At 47.0% G+C, this 17208-nt stretch overlaps 2 protein-coding genes across 2 annotated transcripts; one reads left to right on the top strand and one right to left on the bottom strand.

Moving 5' to 3' along the window:
* The first annotated feature begins 599 nt into the window (after window positions 1-599).
* LOC117836438 (probable phosphoribosylformylglycinamidine synthase, chloroplastic/mitochondrial) lies at window positions 600-6995 on the top strand. The gene is made up of 4 exons (XM_034715862.2): window positions 600-823; window positions 1820-1916; window positions 2002-6196; window positions 6594-6995. Exons 2-3 carry the CDS (start codon window positions 1851-1853, stop codon window positions 6190-6192), a joined length of 4257 nt encoding a protein of 1418 aa, XP_034571753.1. The 5' UTR covers window positions 600-823; window positions 1820-1850; the 3' UTR covers window positions 6193-6196; window positions 6594-6995.
* A 2894-nt stretch (window positions 6996-9889) lies between these two features.
* Window positions 9890-16751, bottom strand: LOC117835571 (long-chain-alcohol oxidase FAO1). Its single transcript, XM_034714926.2, has 3 exons — window positions 16393-16751; window positions 14781-15050; window positions 9890-11865 (listed from the first exon to the last, which is right to left on the bottom strand). Exons 1-3 carry the CDS (start codon window positions 16648-16650, stop codon window positions 10099-10101), a joined length of 2295 nt encoding a protein of 764 aa, XP_034570817.1. The 5' UTR covers window positions 16651-16751; the 3' UTR covers window positions 9890-10098.
* Between the last annotated feature and the right edge of the window lie 457 nt (window positions 16752-17208).

The raw sequence follows: 17208 nt of genomic DNA, 5'->3' as shown, positions 1-17208 counted from the left end.
TGTCCAAATACATAGCTATAAATACATTATTTTTGGTATGGAGGGAGGATATAATCCTACAAGTCTAGTAATAAAAAATCGCTTGGCTTTCGCCTTTTCCTTCCCATTTGTCCCTTTGCAGCTCCACCTTTGTCCACCTCTTCATTTGGTAAACCGTCTGTACTGCCTTCGACTGTAATGTTCAAAAACTGTAATGCCAAATCCTACTGTGTGTCGGAATGCAGTGAAGTTAAGGTCTCGGTCTCGGGTGTGTTCGTGGGAGAGAGAAGGTGAAGGTCTGGTCGTCTGAAGGAGGACCGGAGGTGCCACCTGCAGACCTGCTGGCTGCTGCAGTGTTGCCGACGCTTCCTGTCGCGGTGACGCTTCCCGTCGAGGAGCAGGATTGCAGGACCACTCAAGCGTCCTCCCTCCCGGCGGCCCGGCCTCCCGGAGTCCCGGGTCCCGGCGGTGTCCGGCCATTTGGGCCGGTACGGAACGTAATTTATAAGATGGGCCGAATAGTATCGATTGCTAAGCCCATATTGGTCCACGGCCCACAAAATAAGCCCAAAGAATCAAGGAGTGGGGAACAAAAAGGCAAAAGAAAACGAGAGCAAAGATACCCTACTCCGCCGCCGCTCGTCTCGATACTGTGCTGGCTCCGCGTTACCGCGCCGTCGCCGTCACCGCCGCAGGACAAGGGCGCGCACCCGTGGCGCTCCGGCGATCCCCACGCTGCCCCGTTGCATCAGTGGGATTAAGAAGGTGTCTAGCAGCTGCGCGCGTCCGCGCTCCCCGCCGACTGCTCGGCGGCGCCGCGAGGGTGCCACCCCCTGCGCAGCTGGTAAGCTTACTGAGGGTCTCAGCGATGTTCCCCTCCTTGCCAGAAAGAGGAGCTGGATTTTTAAGGTTGTAATAGATGCCATCGTGATGTTTTGGTGTATGGTCCTTTCTCCTTTGTGGAGTACCACTCCATCGTCACTTGTTTGTCGTCCATATATTCAGTTCTGTCTGAAACAACTGCCGTTTAGCTTTTGTAACTATGGTAAACTGGTCCTGATCAATCTGTTGTAATGTTACTTTGATACGGGAATTTAGATGAATGGAAAACTTCCTTGCACCTAAGCTGAGAAGTGCTAATACTGGACGTCATTTGTGATTTTTTTTCACAATATTTTGGTTGAGGCCTAATCAGGAGAAAGCTTTAGTATGTTGGGCCTATGCCCTGTGCTATACCGCCTTTCACACTTCCTGTTAGCATCTCTTTCATGTTTTACACTTCCTGACTTGCACCTAGTTAATCTAACTTGTGCATCTTGCAGATGAACTATGAAATGTAGTCTGAACTATTGATAACATTGTTTCTATATTGTAAAATAAAGAATACCCGTATTTTACCCAATAATGGAACTAAAATAAACATTATGCTTGTCTATAGCAACTGTTTGCCAAGTTATTTTCAGGGAAGTAGAAGATTTAAAATTTGATCAGGGAAAAGATACACATATGAAGTACCATCTTTTTAATTTAGCTGCACAGTACTATTCAAATCCGCCAAACACCTGTAAGAGTTGCTGTCCATATTCCATATGTAAGGATCTTGGCTTTGCCTTCTGTATGGTGCATGTTAGTCTTTGATCTTACGCAATTAAAATGAAATTGAGATAGGTTCCTGAGTTTGCCAGTTACAGATGATACAAAATAAGCAGATATATTTCTTCATTAGATGTTTCCCCCTGTCCTTTTGTATCATGCAATCTCCATATACATGCATGCACCTTCTGGAATAAACTTGGGCTAGCCTTGGCTCATACCTGATTTACTATTCCACAATTTGCAGGTTCTTTAATAATCTGACGCTTACCTGTAATATGTCATATCCTGGGGAAATGACAGGAAGCAATATTATCCGTCTTCAATGCTTTCCTAGCAATATGGTATGCACCCAGTGAAGTTTCACTTAGATGCTTCTCTCTTCTGTAACTTATACTTATGATGTGCATACATGTGTGTTTTGAGTAGGTAAACCAACGATCTGGTTTCATCCCTGCAAGAAATAGAAGGTCACGAATGACCAGGCACTGCTTAGACCAACGACACCTTTGCAGATTACCTACTCAAAGGGTTAATGTTCCAAATATCCGACCACTGCCTACTCCCAGTGCTGCAGTATCCAGGGATATTAATACCCCATTGGTTGAGGAATCTGTTACTGAGGTGGAATCGACCCCACATGTTTTTCACTTTTATCGCAAACCATTTCTCCAAGAGAGCGAATCTGAAGAGCTACTTAGGAAAGTACAGCAAAAGGTTGCTTGCAACATTATTGACATAAAAACTGAGCAATGCTTCAATGTTGAACTGCAGAAGGCACTAACTTCTGAGAAGCTTGCAACACTGCAGTGGCTCCTATCGGAGACCTATGAACCTGAGAAATTACAAACATGTAGCTTTTTGGAAGACGAAGTTTCTAGAAGCCCTTACTCTGTGATTGTTGAGGTTGGTCCCCGGATGACATTTTCAACTGCTTTTTCAACCAATGCTGTCTCAATTTGCAAAGCTCTATCACTAACAGAAGTAACCCGCTTGGAGAGGTCTAGAAGATATCTTTTGTTCCTTCAGCCTGGGAGTGGTCCGCTTGATGAAAGTCAACTCAACAGCTTTGCTGCCTTGATTCATGATAGAATGACAGAGTGTATTTATCCTAGCAAGCTCACATCATTTCTGGTAGATGTAGTACCGGAACCTGTCAGTGCCATACCAGTGATTGAAAGGGGAAGGGAAGCTTTGGAAGAAATAAATGTTAGAATGGGGCTTGCTTTTGATGAACAAGATATCAAATACTACACCCACCTTTTCAGAGATGACATTAAACGCAATCCTACTACCGTGGAACTTTTTGATATAGCACAATCCAACAGTGAGCACAGCAGACATTGGTTTTTCAATGGTAAACTTGTGATAGATGGAGAAACCATGGCTAGAACTCTGTTTCAGTTAGTGAAGAGTCCCTTGAAAGCCAACCCCAATAACTCTGTTATTGGATTTAAGGACAACTCGAGTGCAATCAAAGGATATCAAGTAAATCAGTTACGTCCCGCACTTCCAGGTTCCACTTCACCATTATCCCTTATGATGCGTGAGCTTGACATTTTATTTACAGCAGAAACTCATAATTTTCCGTGTGCTGTGGCGCCTTATCCCGGAGCTGAGACAGGTGCGGGTGGTCGTATAAGAGACACACATGCCACTGGACAGGGTTCTTTTATTGTTGCTTCCACTGCTGGTTATTGTGTTGGTAATCTTCGAATTGAAGAGTCATACGCACCCTGGGAGGATTCATCTTTTTCATACCCATCAAACTTAGCCTCTCCATTGCAGATTCTTATTGATGCTAGTGACGGCGCTTCTGATTATGGGAACAAATTTGGTGAGCCTTTAATTCAGGGTTTTACAAGAAATTTTGGTACAAGGTTACCAAATGGAGAGCGTCGTGAATGGTTGAAGCCAATAATGTTCAGTGGAGCAATCGGACAGATTGACCATGTGCACATCTCGAAAGGAGACCCAGAAATTGGAATGCTAGTTGTCAAAATTGGTGGTCCAGCCTACAGAATTGGTATGGGTGGTGGTGCTGCCTCAAGTATGGTTAGTGGACAAAATGACGCAGAACTTGATTTCAATGCGGTGCAGCGTGGAGATGCTGAAATGGCTCAGAAACTGTATCGTGTTATCAGGGCATGTGCGGAAATGGGAGAAAAGAACCCAATCGTCAGCATTCATGACCAAGGAGCTGGGGGTAATTGCAATGTTGTGAAAGAAATAATCTATCCAAAAGGTGCTGAAATTGATATCCGCTCAATTGTAGTTGGTGATCACACATTGTCTGTCTTGGAGATCTGGGGTGCCGAATATCAGGAACAGGATGCATTATTGGTGAAGCCTGAGAGCAGAAGATTGTTGGAGTCACTTTGTGAGAGGGAAAGAGTATCGATGGCTGTCATTGGGGAAATAGATGGCAGTGGGAAAATTGTTTTGATCGATAGTGTTGCTGTGGAACAAGCCAAGTTGAATGGACTTCCTCCTCCACCCCCTGTTGTGGACCTTGAGCTTGAAAAGGTTTTAGGAGATATGCCCCAGAAGACCTTTGAATTCAACCGAGTTACTCGATTGGGTGAGCCCTTAGACATTGCACCTGAGGTCACGTTAATGGATGTTCTGAAGCGAGTTTTGAAGCTCCCTTCTGTATGCTCAAAGCGTTTCCTAACGACGAAGGTTGACAGATGTGTAACAGGTCTTGTTGCACAACAGCAGACGGTTGGTCCTCTTCAACTACCACTTGCTGATGTGGCTGTTATTGCGCAGACATACACAGATCTGACTGGCGGTGCTTGTGCCATTGGAGAACAACCAATAAAGGGCTTGCTTAACCCCAAGGCCATGGCAAGACTTGCTGTTGGGGAAGCATTGACCAATCTGGTCTGGGCTAAAGTCACATCCCTTGCTGATGTCAAAGCGAGCGGTAACTGGATGTATGCTGCAAAGCTTGATGGAGAGGGAGCAGATATGTATGATGCTGGTGTTGCGCTGGCTGACTGCATGGTTGAACTTGGCATTGCTATTGATGGAGGAAAGGACAGTCTTTCTATGGCAGCTCAATGTGATGGCGAAGTAGTCAAGGCTCCTGGAAATTTGGTGATCAGTGCATATGTGACATGTCCTGATATAACTTTGACGGTTACTCCAGATTTGAAGCTTGGCGATGATGGAGTGTTGTTGCACATTGACCTTGCTAAAGGAAAGCGTCGACTTGGTTGTTCTGCACTCACACAAGCCTTTGACCAAATTGGAAATGACTGCCCAGACATTGAAGATGTTCCCTACTTGAAGAAAGTCTTTGATGCTGTTCAGGAATTACTCAGCGAACGCCTTATTTCTGCTGGTCATGACATCAGTGATGGTGGGCTCATTGTCACTGTTCTTGAGATGGCATTTGCTGGTAACTGTGGTGTTAACCTGAACGTAGGCTTAGGAGATTATGATCTTTTACAAGTACTTTTTGCAGAGGAGCTTGGCCTCGTTCTTGAAGTGCACTCAAATGACCTTGATGTTGTAAAGCAAAAGCTTCATGTGGCAGGTGTCTCCGCTAATGTAATTGGCAAAGTAACTACAGCACCAGATATAGGTCTTGTTGTTGATGGTGAGGTGCGACTGAAGGAAAAAACTTCTGATCTGAGAGATCTGTGGGAGGAAACAAGCTTCCAGCTTGAAGAGCTTCAACGTTTGAAGTCTTGTGTGAAGCTTGAGAAAGAAGGCTTAAAAAGCCGAACGTCACCTTCATGGCGTTTGTCTTTTACTCCTAAATTCACAGAGAAGAAAATATTGACCACAGCCACAAAACCAAAGGTCGCTATTATTCGTGAAGAGGGTAGCAATAGTGACAGAGAAATGGCTGCTGCATTCCATTCTGCAGGTTTTGAACCATGGGATATAACAATGTCAGACCTCTTGACTCAGAAAATTTCTCTAACAGAATTCCGTGGGCTTGCATTTGTTGGTGGTTTTAGCTATGCAGATGTTCTAGATTCAGCAAAAGGCTGGGCTGCATCTATCAGGTTCAACCAGCCCCTCATACAACAGTTCCAGGAGTTCTACAATAGGCCAGACACATTCAGCCTTGGAGTTTGTAATGGGTGTCAATTGATGGCACTTCTTGGTTGGGTTCCAGGACCAGATGTTGGAGGTTCCCTTGGTGTAGGTGGTGACATCTCTCAGCCGAGGTTCATCCATAATGAATCTGGCCGTTTCGAGTGCCGGTTTACCAGTGTAGCTATAGGGGATTCTCCTGCTATAATGTTCAAAGGTATGGAAGGCTCTACGTTGGGCATTTGGAGTGCTCATGGTGAGGGGAGAGCATTCTTCCCAGATGAAAACATTTTATCTGGTGTTGTTAAGTCTAATCTAGCTCCTCTGAGATACTGCGATGATTATAATAACGTAACAGAGGTTTATCCCTTCAACCCCAACGGTTCTCCTCTTGGTATTGCGGCCCTTTGCTCCCCCGATGGAAGGCACCTCGCTATGATGCCACACCCCGAGCGTTCCTTCATGATGTGGCAGTATCCGTGGTATCCCAAGGATTGGCAGGTTGAGAAGAGTGGCCCCAGTCCTTGGTTGCGGATGTTCCAGAATGCACGTGAATGGTGTTCATAAAAAGGTTAATCTGGCTTGCAACATTTCTTTTCCTTCTTTGTTTTACATCTGGTAGATCTCTGGCCAGCTGCAGCTATTTGAAACAATTCTTTGCATGTGTATCTGAACCAGTCATATATAACATTCTCAGTACATTATGTTGCTTGTATCTGTGGCGCCTCGTACCTGGTTGCTTGTGTTATTGGCTTGAGTGTCACTCGCATGTGATTTTTGTGATTCTGGTTCATTATTAACTGCTAAGTATTAGATGTCCAGTAGCTTTCATGTTCGAGCAACCCATTTCACTATACTCCAAGGGGAAAATTTCTTTTGATGGATGCTAGTGGTGCACATTTTTGTTACCTAGAATATTCTGCAACACTGACATGAAGTCCGCTTTGCTGACTACTCTTATTACACAGCGTGCAGGGACCAAAATTGATAGCCCATATGATGCTATGAAGCATGATGAACTTTCTGCTGCAGAACTGATGTGCTATGGATGATCTAATTATGTTTGCACCTATGTTAAAGTATCAGAGTATTTCAATAATTAAGCGCCAAGGACTGGTGGCCAAGGAAGCGTTGTTTGGATAACTTAAGTTATCGCGTTGAGCATGGCATGTGTTATTTTGAATATGAGGATATACCTCCTGTTCGGTTTGTCACTTTGCCCGATAATTATATGCCCTAGTAACAATGTAACTACCAGTTTTATGGGAACCATTTGCATGTTACCCGTGTAACACGAATTTTTGATCGGTTGAACCAGATGGTGCTCCACGGCTCAATCATGATCGTGGCAAAACTTTTGCTTAAGCTCATTTGACTGAGGGGTGGTTTGGATACCAAGTGCTAAAGTTTAGCAGTGTCATATCGGATATTCGGATGCTAATTAAGAGGACTAAACATAAGTTAATTATAAAAATAATTGCATAACCATGTGCTAATTTGTGAGATGAATCTATTAAGCCTAATTAATCCATCATTAGCAAATGGTTACTGTAACACCACATTGTTAAAATATGGACTAATTAGGTTTAATAGATTCGTCTTGCGAATTAGACTCCATCTGTGCAATTAGTTTTATAATTAAACTATGTTTAATACTCCTAATTAGCATCCAAACATCCGATGTGACAGATGTTAAACTTTAGTGGCTTGTATCCAAACAGGCTCTCAGAGATTTCCATCACTCTAGGAGTTAAAGTTTCGTCTTTCTGCACCTGGTCACCATTGATGACATTTGACTGTCTCTGTACAAGTGACTTTGGACACTGTCTAGTATTGTACCAGTAGCTAGGTGTGCGTGTGCAAGTGGGGTTGACTGTGCCACGAGCCCACTCTGGGTTAGCCGGCTCCGCCAGCCTACTTAACCTGCGCTGCGAGCAGGCAATTGGTTTGGCTCTTCTTTCTTGTGTGATGCTGGGTGTTCGTGGTTCTTGTGTGAATCTTGCCATCTCTAAGTTTAAAGAAAAAACAGAATCTTGCCATTTCTTGTGTGAATCGTGTACAGGAAGCACGGGTGGCTGAATGCTCGTGTGATTCTTGTGTGAATCTTGCCATCTCAGTAGTTGTCTGAAATTCAGTAGATGAGAACATTCACTTGATCCTGGTCATATTACAGTGGTTTTAACTTGAAAAACCCAGAACATGCTTGTTTCAGCTAGGTTCAGATCGCTTCTTCTCTGTAATGCAGAGCTTAATAGTTAAATAGTCTATTTGTATAACTTGCATAGTTGCATAAAAAGCTAAATTATCTTACTGAGATTTTAAAAACCAGAGTCTGAATGCCAAGCTGCACTAACATATATTTCAGAGAACTCCTTTTCAGTAGTTGTAGCATTAGGATCAAGTGAAAGTGAAGATTCACTTATCCTGTCCATTCTTGACAACCAGAACATCGGGAAGTTGGGATTATTACAATAATTTTAGCTTGATTCCCTTGTGATTGCAGTGAATTAGCGTATTAGCAATCTAGTTGCACTACATTGGTCATGCCTCTTGTAGGTTACTTCTGAACAAACATAAACAAATATAATTGAGTAGTATGCTATTGTGTAAAAAATATGCAATAGCACACTAATTTATCAAGTTACGCTTCCCCTCATCTTAGCTAGCTTGCCTCCTCTGGTACTTAGCAGATTAGTTGGGTTTGAGTTGGTAGTGTGCCTCAATTTATCAGTTACAGTGGTGCTGTTTCTGGAGCCTGTTGCCACATAGGTCTAAATTAGATCCACCTAGGAGGAGCTAGGTGATTTTTCATTAAGAAGAAAAAATAGGCACTCAAATTTGAGTGAGAGGAGACTTGAACCTGAGTGGTTAGAGTGCACGACCACACCTCCCACTCCAGTTGAGCTAGGTTCACTTCCTTGCCACATAGGTCTGAAATAGTAAACTTGTGACTGCTGTATTATTGTGTGGACTCAATTATCTCATAGTTTCTGAAACGTCTACATATGCATTGCCTGGTTTGAACCGTGAAAAATTCCTCTAGTGCTGTGTGGGTTATAATCAGAATGAAATTCCGTGTGCTGGCTGACATTGACAGAAGCCTTGCAATTCTGATGAGCAGTAGCCTTGTTTTTCACCTTGTAACTGCTTTATCATGTAAGTTGATGTGCATAGTGGTGTAGTAACTCTGATGAGCAAGGTTCAGTTTAGCAGTACTGCATGAGTACCAAGTAGTGGTAAACAACTGTGCTGAGTTCCTGAGTAGCAGCAGGAAGTATATATCATCATGAAGACAGTAGCATGAGTGCCCTCACATCCTTGCAATATGAAACGGACCAACTTACTCTCTGGTTACTCAAATTGCAAGAGATGGGTTCAGTTTGATTCGAAATGTAGCCACGTGTCCGTGTGCCTGCTGGGTATTTCTGCTTCTCTTTTCTGTTCCTTTCCGCTTCCGTTTTTGTCATTTCTGTCATAGGTTGCAGAATTGAGAGTTAATTGGTCTGTTGATGCCAACAAGTACAAGTGTCACTTGTGTATAGATGCTAGTTCTATGTGGGTGGGTCTGAGAAGTATGCATTTGAGTTGCCTAGGAACATTCCTAGCAGATCGGTCTCTTCTTGTAGCAGTAGTCTGCTTGGTAGAACCGTAGAAATTCAGAATTCAGATCGATCCTGCCACAGATCTTTCCTGGGGTGCCGAAGCCTAGCAACAGGAGCAGCCGGAGCCCGGCCGCGGCCGGCTTCACCGAGCACCGAACACAGCATGTGTGCCTCAGTCCGGGTTCACAGCCCATGCTCTGTGAGATCTGTACAGTGTACATTGTACATACGGGCCAGTCCTGCTCGGTACAGCGCTCGTCTCGTAGGTACAGGGTACACGTACGTACCGAGAGAAATCAGAGCCTACCGGCGGTACGGCGCGGCTCCCAGCCAAGATCCGCGACCGCGATCCGCATGGGCACAGCCCCCAGGCCCAGCCCTCGCGCGCAGCAGATCAGATCAGATCAGGGTCAGCACGGGTGCCGTGTCCGCGTGCGAATCGTACGGCGCGGTCGGGACGGGCCCTCGTCTGGCCGGCACGAGCAGCTCCACTCCTCGTCGCCTCTGCGCGCAGCCTGCCCCATCCCAATCCTGACTTCGGCGCGCGGATGCCAGCCGGGCGCGCGACTTCTCAGCGTTAAGAACCAATCATGCGCGCTGCACGGCATCAAATATCACAATCACAACGCGACTTCTCTGCTTTTGAGTACGATCACAATGCATGCACATCAACCATCGTTTTGATTTTAAAAATAACATTGGATACAATACAAATACAAGCCAAATAGAAGGCCTTTTATTATGCAAGTTACAAAGATGACACACATCCGCAGCGCACACCACCGTACACGGGGACAACATGCACACCCTGACACCCCACGGCACCGTTCTCATCAAGCACAAGCCAGCACGGTCCCAACTCCCCACCTGGCTACGGCTTCTTCACGCGCGCCGCCAAGGACTCGGCGATGCCCTTGGAGACGTAGTACGCGGTGGACTGTATGGTGATCATGGGGTTCACGCCCACCGCCGTCGGCAGCAGGCTGCCGTCGCACACGTACAGCCCCTCGGCCTCCCAGCTCTCGCCGCGGCCGTCCACGGCGCCGTCACGGGGCCTGGACCCCATCCGGCAGCTGCCCATCTGGTGCGCCGAGCACAGGAGCGCCCACGTATCCGACCCAGGAATCATCGGCCCTTTCGCGACGGTCACCTCGTTCAGGAACGCCTCCAGGTCCTCGTCGCGGAGCCCCTCGCACCGCAGCCGGAGCCCGTCGCTGCGGTGGGTGCCGACCTCGGCGGCGCCGGCCGCCACCAGGATGCGCAGCGCCCGGCGCAGGCCGTTCCGGAGCTCCTCCACGTCCTCGCTACTCGGGACGTAGCGCACGCGGCCCTCGCGGCCCACGGTCCCCGCGCCGCGGTCCCGGACAAGCGCGAAGGCGTGCGCCGTGCGCGCGTACCGGAGCATGCGCTCCTTCATGTCCCGCCCCGACTCCCAGGGGATCAGCGAGGCCATGGACCCCGGCCCCAGCGCCGGCGTCTGGACGATGGTGCGGGCGGTGACGCGGTGCAAGGTGGTGATGATGCCGCCCTCGTAGCACTTGCCCGTGAGCGGCCGCGGCTCCGGCGTGCCGTCCGGGAAGTAGCCCCACGCCATGGACACCGGGTGGAGGTGGAGGTTGCGGCCTATGTGCCTGTTCTTGAGCCCGCTGCGGCGGAGCAGCGGCGGCGTCATGAGCGCGCCGCAAGCCGAGATGGAGACCTTGGCCTCGATGCGCAGCTTCCTGGTGATGCCGTCGCCCATGCACTTCGCCACCAGGCCCACGCACCTCTTGCTCCGGCACCCGTTCTTGCCGGGGTTGCTCTCGAGTACGAAACGCTCGGCCTTGCACCCCGTCAGTACGACCGCGCCCTGCGCCACCGCGTCGACGAGCCACGTCGTGTCGGTGCCGCGCTTCTCGCCGGTGGGGCAGCCGAGATGGCAGCTTCCGCAGAAATGGCCCTCCGACGTGTTGCGCGGCACGGCGTCGGCACGCAGCCCGAGCGCCTCGCAGCCGTTGCGGAGCGCCTTGTTCTGGAACCCCTCCTCCCGGCACCCGCTAGTCACCGCGAGCCGGGTGCAAACCGCGTCCATGGCGTGCGCGTACTCGGGGCTCCCGAACACGGGGAGCCCGTGCTCCCGAGCCCACTCCTGCGTGACCCACTCCGGCGTTCGGATGCTGGCCGACCAGTTGATCGCGGAGCCGCCGCCGACCGTGGCGCCCGTGAACATGATGGTCGACGCGTTGGACGTGCAGAAGATGCCTCCCTTCTCGTAGAGGCGCTCCATGGACGGGCCCTCGATGGAGCTGTAATCCTCGGCCGTGAAGTAGTCCCCCTTCTCGACGACGACGACCTTGTGCCCCGCTGCGGCGAGCACGGCGGCGGCCACGCCGCCTCCGCAGCCGGAGCCGACGATGACGACGTCGCACTGCACAGTGTGGTGCGGGCCTGACACGTCCGCTTTCACCGCCAGTCCTTTGTCCATGAGTGACCTCAGCAGCGCGGCATCGTCCAGGGATCTGGTCTCCACGACGCCGCTGTCCAGTGGTCGCGGCGACGGCGACGGTGCTGCTTCCGATAGGTCTTCCTGTGGCCTGTCGACGTCCGGCACGCTGTATCCTATCGCTTTCCAGGACGGGTTGTCCGAGTGCTCGTTTATCTGTACGTTGGAAAAATGATACCCACGTATTATTGATGGCATCAATGATGGAAAGTTTTGCAAAACGCCAATGTTGGTGTTGCTATTTAAATTTCTAGTATTCACATCAATCTTAAGGATTTTATTACTGTAGATCACTAACCAATGCAAAATCTAACAATTGGAGCGTCGACGGTAGTTTAAGATTGGCGTTAACCAAAATCTAACAATTAGAGCCAATCCCAATGGAATTTTAAAAATCAGACAATCAATTTATTGATCTATTGTATAAATGTGAATTGCAATCGACTTGAATATAAAGAAAAGTGAAGTGTAACAAATGCGATGGCCATCTTATTTGTGTGTTAAGAATGTTCTCCATGAGCCGGACCGAGATCGAACCGGTCTGAACTAGTTCACCGGTCCAACTAGTGGTCCACTGGTTGAATCGGTGGTTCATCATTTATCAATATAATACTTATTTCTCATGAGTTATATAAGTAATATGCAAGTTTTATTACAAAACATATCACACATGACATAATAGATGGGATTGCAGAGAAATAACATAATAGTCTATTGTCCAAAGTTCCAAAACCAATTCCAACGTCAAACTCTTCACTGATTCATAAAAAACCGATTAACTGGTTCATAAGTGCATAACAAAATCTAGAAATAGTGCATAACAAAGTCTCTATGAATCTAAAATAGCCAAAACGACCTATAATTTAGGACGGAGGAGTAGATATTTTATTTTCGGGGAGCTGTCGATATTATTTTGTATGTTTTATATTTGTTCTGATTTCTAAACTATGATGCGACAGGAGAGATTTAATTGGTTTTCAAATAACTGGATAAAAATAATCACAGAGTAGAGCTACTGTAGACAATATTCACTAGCCATCGATATAAAATTGTTAAATGATAAAAAAATGTTTATGTCAGAATGAAACTGATCTGTCATGCATCGTCCATTGAATGTCATAAATTCCTTCTCTAAAAAACAAACACTCGTCACTCAGGTAGAGCGCCTGTTGTAGTCGACACAGAAACTAACCCCTAAAACATGCGTACAGCTAGCATACATGCATGATAAAATGTACCAGAAGAAAAGACGTCGGCATTCAGGTAGAGCGCCTATCGTAGTCCTACTTGACAGAGTTGACACTGGAGGGTTTATTAAGCAAGATGCATGATTGGTTGAATGGATAGCCAAGTAGAGTGGGACTTGCTCTAAAAACAGCAGATAGGATGGGAATGGGTTTCATAAATGATTGCCCCTAGAGCGAAATATGCTCGGGAGTAGGATGGGCCTATAGTACTTCAATGAAGATAAAATAAGGGGACGTTTAGATGTCTTGCCGATGCTTGCTTTGCTAGGCTGGGCAAGAAAATTTACGTTTGGTTGTTTTAATTTGCTGGCTGCCTTATTGCCTGCGCTGTCGAGGATTCCTGAGTTGAATCTGCTCTCCAATGCTGGCAAGGTTTGACTTGCTGAGCAAGGCGGGGCTAGGCAAATCGGCACACACCAAATGTGCCCTAAATCTTTATTATCATTCCTTCTATCAAAATAAGCGTTTGTCACCATTAATTCATAATCCCCCATTGTTAAGACCACAATAAGACCATGGTATATTATTGCAATACATAGTAGGTATGATTACAAAACATACTATGTATTGAATTTAAACAAGTACTATGTTTTAAATTTTTGTACATATTATATGTACATGGAAGCATCTGAGACTACTTCTGGATCCACTGAGCTAATATTGACTTCTACTACCCATTGATATATATATATATATATATATATATATATATATATATATATATATATATATATATATATATATATATATATATATAATCGGATCCCTCTGTAGTCTGAACTGGCTGTCTAGAAACCGTGGGTACAATGTCCAGCTACCCAAACAGTGGCTGCAGCACGCATGCACGAAGTATTGTCGTCCACTACATGCCCATCGTCCAACCATCATCAAATGAGTGAGGGCACCGAATATTATAACATGGCGTACGACCGCTTAACGGCTTCCAATCGAACCACTCAGATTCTAATGGTCAAACATATGTGGGAGTTTAATGGCCGTATGCGTACATAGTTCACTGCATGGTGCATTAAAATCAAAGATTTTCCTACTGTTCCTTTTCAAATACCGAGTGCTATTGTTCTTCTATACAATTAAGTGACCGAGGGTTTTTTAGTCCAATTTAGACATTTACCGAGAGGAAAAACAAATTAGCAACCAATAATCCTCGACCATCATTTCAAGGGAAAAAAAACTGCCGGCCACTTGATAAATAACCCTTGAAGATTGTCTTAGGCTAAAGAATACTTGGCTACCTGAGAAAAATTTAAAATAAGACCAATAACAATCGGCAATTTAAAAAGCACCTGGGGAACCATGAAAATTATTGTGGTTGGTGCACAACCTGGAATTTATACTTCATTTCCTATCTCCACAGTGAAGTACTTTTGTGCTGGTATATATTTTTATGATGTAGTTTTAGTGGATTCATTTTGAATAGTGCCAAAATATGGATTTTTCTTTCCCTTCACCACATGTGTTAGATACTTAAGTTTCAGTTATTCAAAAACATCTAATAAGTTGCTAAAACACAAGGAGATGGCAGAGCTGTTTCCACTGGTGATTGTCACACTTTTAATGTGACCATGTATACGTCATTAACACGGCATATGACACCATGCATGTTGACCGCAATTAGAGTGATCACCCACTACATTAATTCTAGGCAACCTCAACTCATGCAAGAACATAGCCTTGGTACGGTTGGACTTCTTCCGGTCCTCTCTATATTTGTACATTTGACCGCTTTTAAGAGAAACTCCACATTATTGCTATGTTAAGCATTTTCGCAAACTGTTATATATAGTTGCAGTTAAACATACATACCGTTGTGTAGAATGAGTAGTGCGATAGGATCTTGACGAGGACGAAGGTGACCTTGAGGGGGAACAACCACCGCGTCTTGCTCCACCACTTCAGCACTTCCTCTCGACGCTCCAGCGGCATGTCGGCGAACTTGAAGACGTAAGGAAACCTGCTAGAGACGCATAGCCAGCCACATAGGACGAATGTGCCCACCTTGGTGCTCAACATCCAAAGGATAACTCTCACCAGCAACATAGCCTCCCGTGCACATCCGGTGGCCATCTCCGCGACCTTTTATTAAAAAAATAAATTAGGGGAAAACACTGTATTTATACACCTATTATTATTCGGTGAAATCCTCATAAAATTCTATACTTTTATGTATATCCTTTGCCCAAAAAAGCGGAAACTTGTGCATGTTTAAATTAAAGTAGTTCCACTATCGCTTTTCATGAAAAAGGTATATATATGCTAAAAATATATGCCTGATTTTAACTAGATTTCTAGGCGATAAATATTCGTCTGTCCAATAGCCATCCAAGGTCAAGATCAAAGTGGTACTGTATCTTCTTCCTTCCGTTGGTTCGCAATCGCTCGCTGTCAGGTGCTCTTGTCCCCCATCTCCCACCTGCCTTATAGCCGTCATCCCTGATAGCGTCATCATCGCTGGCCCCTTGTTCACCACCCCGCCGCACTGTACCCTCCACTTTTGAGCTCCCGGCTGCCTGATGTCTCGCGATCTGGCGTTGTTCTCGCCGCCCCTCCCCGTTCCCTGGGGCCGCCTCGACCGCCGGTCTGACATGTGGCCTGATGGCCTTCCTCTACTCCCACAGAGTACAATCCTTTCCTCCTTCGTTGGTCGTAGCTACAACCCCAGCCGCTAATTAACCTTGTCAGAGTCAGGGTAAGAAGTTTACGTCGCTTGAAAAATCTAGGTGTGAAAAGAAAAGGTTTGACGTGCACATGCACATGAAATGGAATAATTCCCGACTGAAAATAAAACACGGCACTGCAATTCATCACCATGTGAAATCGCCTAATGTACTGTAGCTATCCTAGATTTAATTCAGCGATCGATCGGAGCTAGGTGTGTTAGTGTGTACTGTGTTGTCTAGATCAGACACCAGCGACTCACTGGTGCCCACCACACAAGTGGTAAGTGGTTCCAGTTCTGAAGCTCCGTCCTTTATAGCGAACGACACGATAGATGCAGTTCAATAAATGCTGCTCTTTTGTGTTAAGAAAAAAGATACTCACGATAACGGAAGTTGCAGGTTTTTTTTTAAAAAAAAGAATGAATCATCGCGAGGGAAAGTTAAGAGTCGGGTTATTTTAGAACGTGAAGATCGTCGAGGTGAGAATAATTCCCATTTTGCGCATGAAAGATTCCAGCAGAGGATTGTAAAAGAGGTTCCGTTTCTTTATACTCCATGTTCATGCTATTACTTGAGGTACTACTAGATACTAACTCGGTGCGGGTGCCGGTACCATGAAGGTATGGACAGTAGTGCGTGTCGTCCATGACGACTACAGTGCGTCGCCGTCGTGTGTGCGCGCGCCCTACACAAGTTACTAGCTAGCTAGTGTTACGTTCAAAGAACAACCATCGATCACCGCACGGTATGTAGCTCACCTCGTCGGGGATGGCGCCGTCGGCGGCGGATGCGCGGTAGAACCGCTCGACGTCGTCCTTGTTGCCGCCGCCGTGCTTGTCCCCGTGGAAAGGCCCCTCGACGGGCAGGGACGGGATGAGCGCGCCACACATGGCCCGGAGCGCCTCCATCTGCGGCGGGCGCAGGCCGTGCGTGTAGCGCTCGCGCTTGCACCGCCGCAGCAGCGGGCTTCCCCTCCCCGCCGCCGCCGACGCCTTCTCCTGCTGCTGCGTTGACATAGCTGGTGCTCCTTATAGCTTGCCTTTGCTTCTTCCAGCAGTGCAGGTGCAGTGCGTGTCGTGCGCGTGTCTGGGAATCGATCGTGTGCGGTGCCGAGCGCAGCCTGCGTGCCTATATATAGAGAGAGCGCTAGGCGGTTGGCGAGAGCCAGCGAGAGAGAGAGAGAGAGAAAGTTGTTGGGACGATGCATCTCGCTAATTAAGCCACGGTAGCGACGGGCAGGCGCTTAGCGATTACGGAAATAAAACGTGGGCAAGGGAGACAGCCGACGGCGCGCCCGTACGTGCGGAAGGTGCCGTCCAGAGTGGGATTCGCTGCGTCTTGCCTGTTAGTTGTTGCTTGGACCAACGCCCGCACCGCCGTTGGGCCGCATCTCCGTGACACACCGACGATCGGCGGCGCGCGCAGCTAGAGCTACCTAGCTAACGGTGCCGTGATCTCCAGGGGCTACTTTGTTGGGAAACTGTGGATCGCTGTGCATGAGCGTGTAGCTTCTGTTGCTGACAGCGAGCGAGCGAGAGGGGCCGTTAGGACGATGCGTCCCAATTCAAGCCGCG

This window comes from Setaria viridis, chromosome 9, assembly GCF_005286985.2.
Source record: "Setaria viridis chromosome 9, Setaria_viridis_v4.0, whole genome shotgun sequence".
Classification (NCBI taxonomy): Eukaryota; Viridiplantae; Streptophyta; class Magnoliopsida; order Poales; family Poaceae; genus Setaria; species Setaria viridis.
Note: the sequence above shows the minus strand (reverse complement) of the source record. Positions and strands in the feature narration are given on the sequence as shown.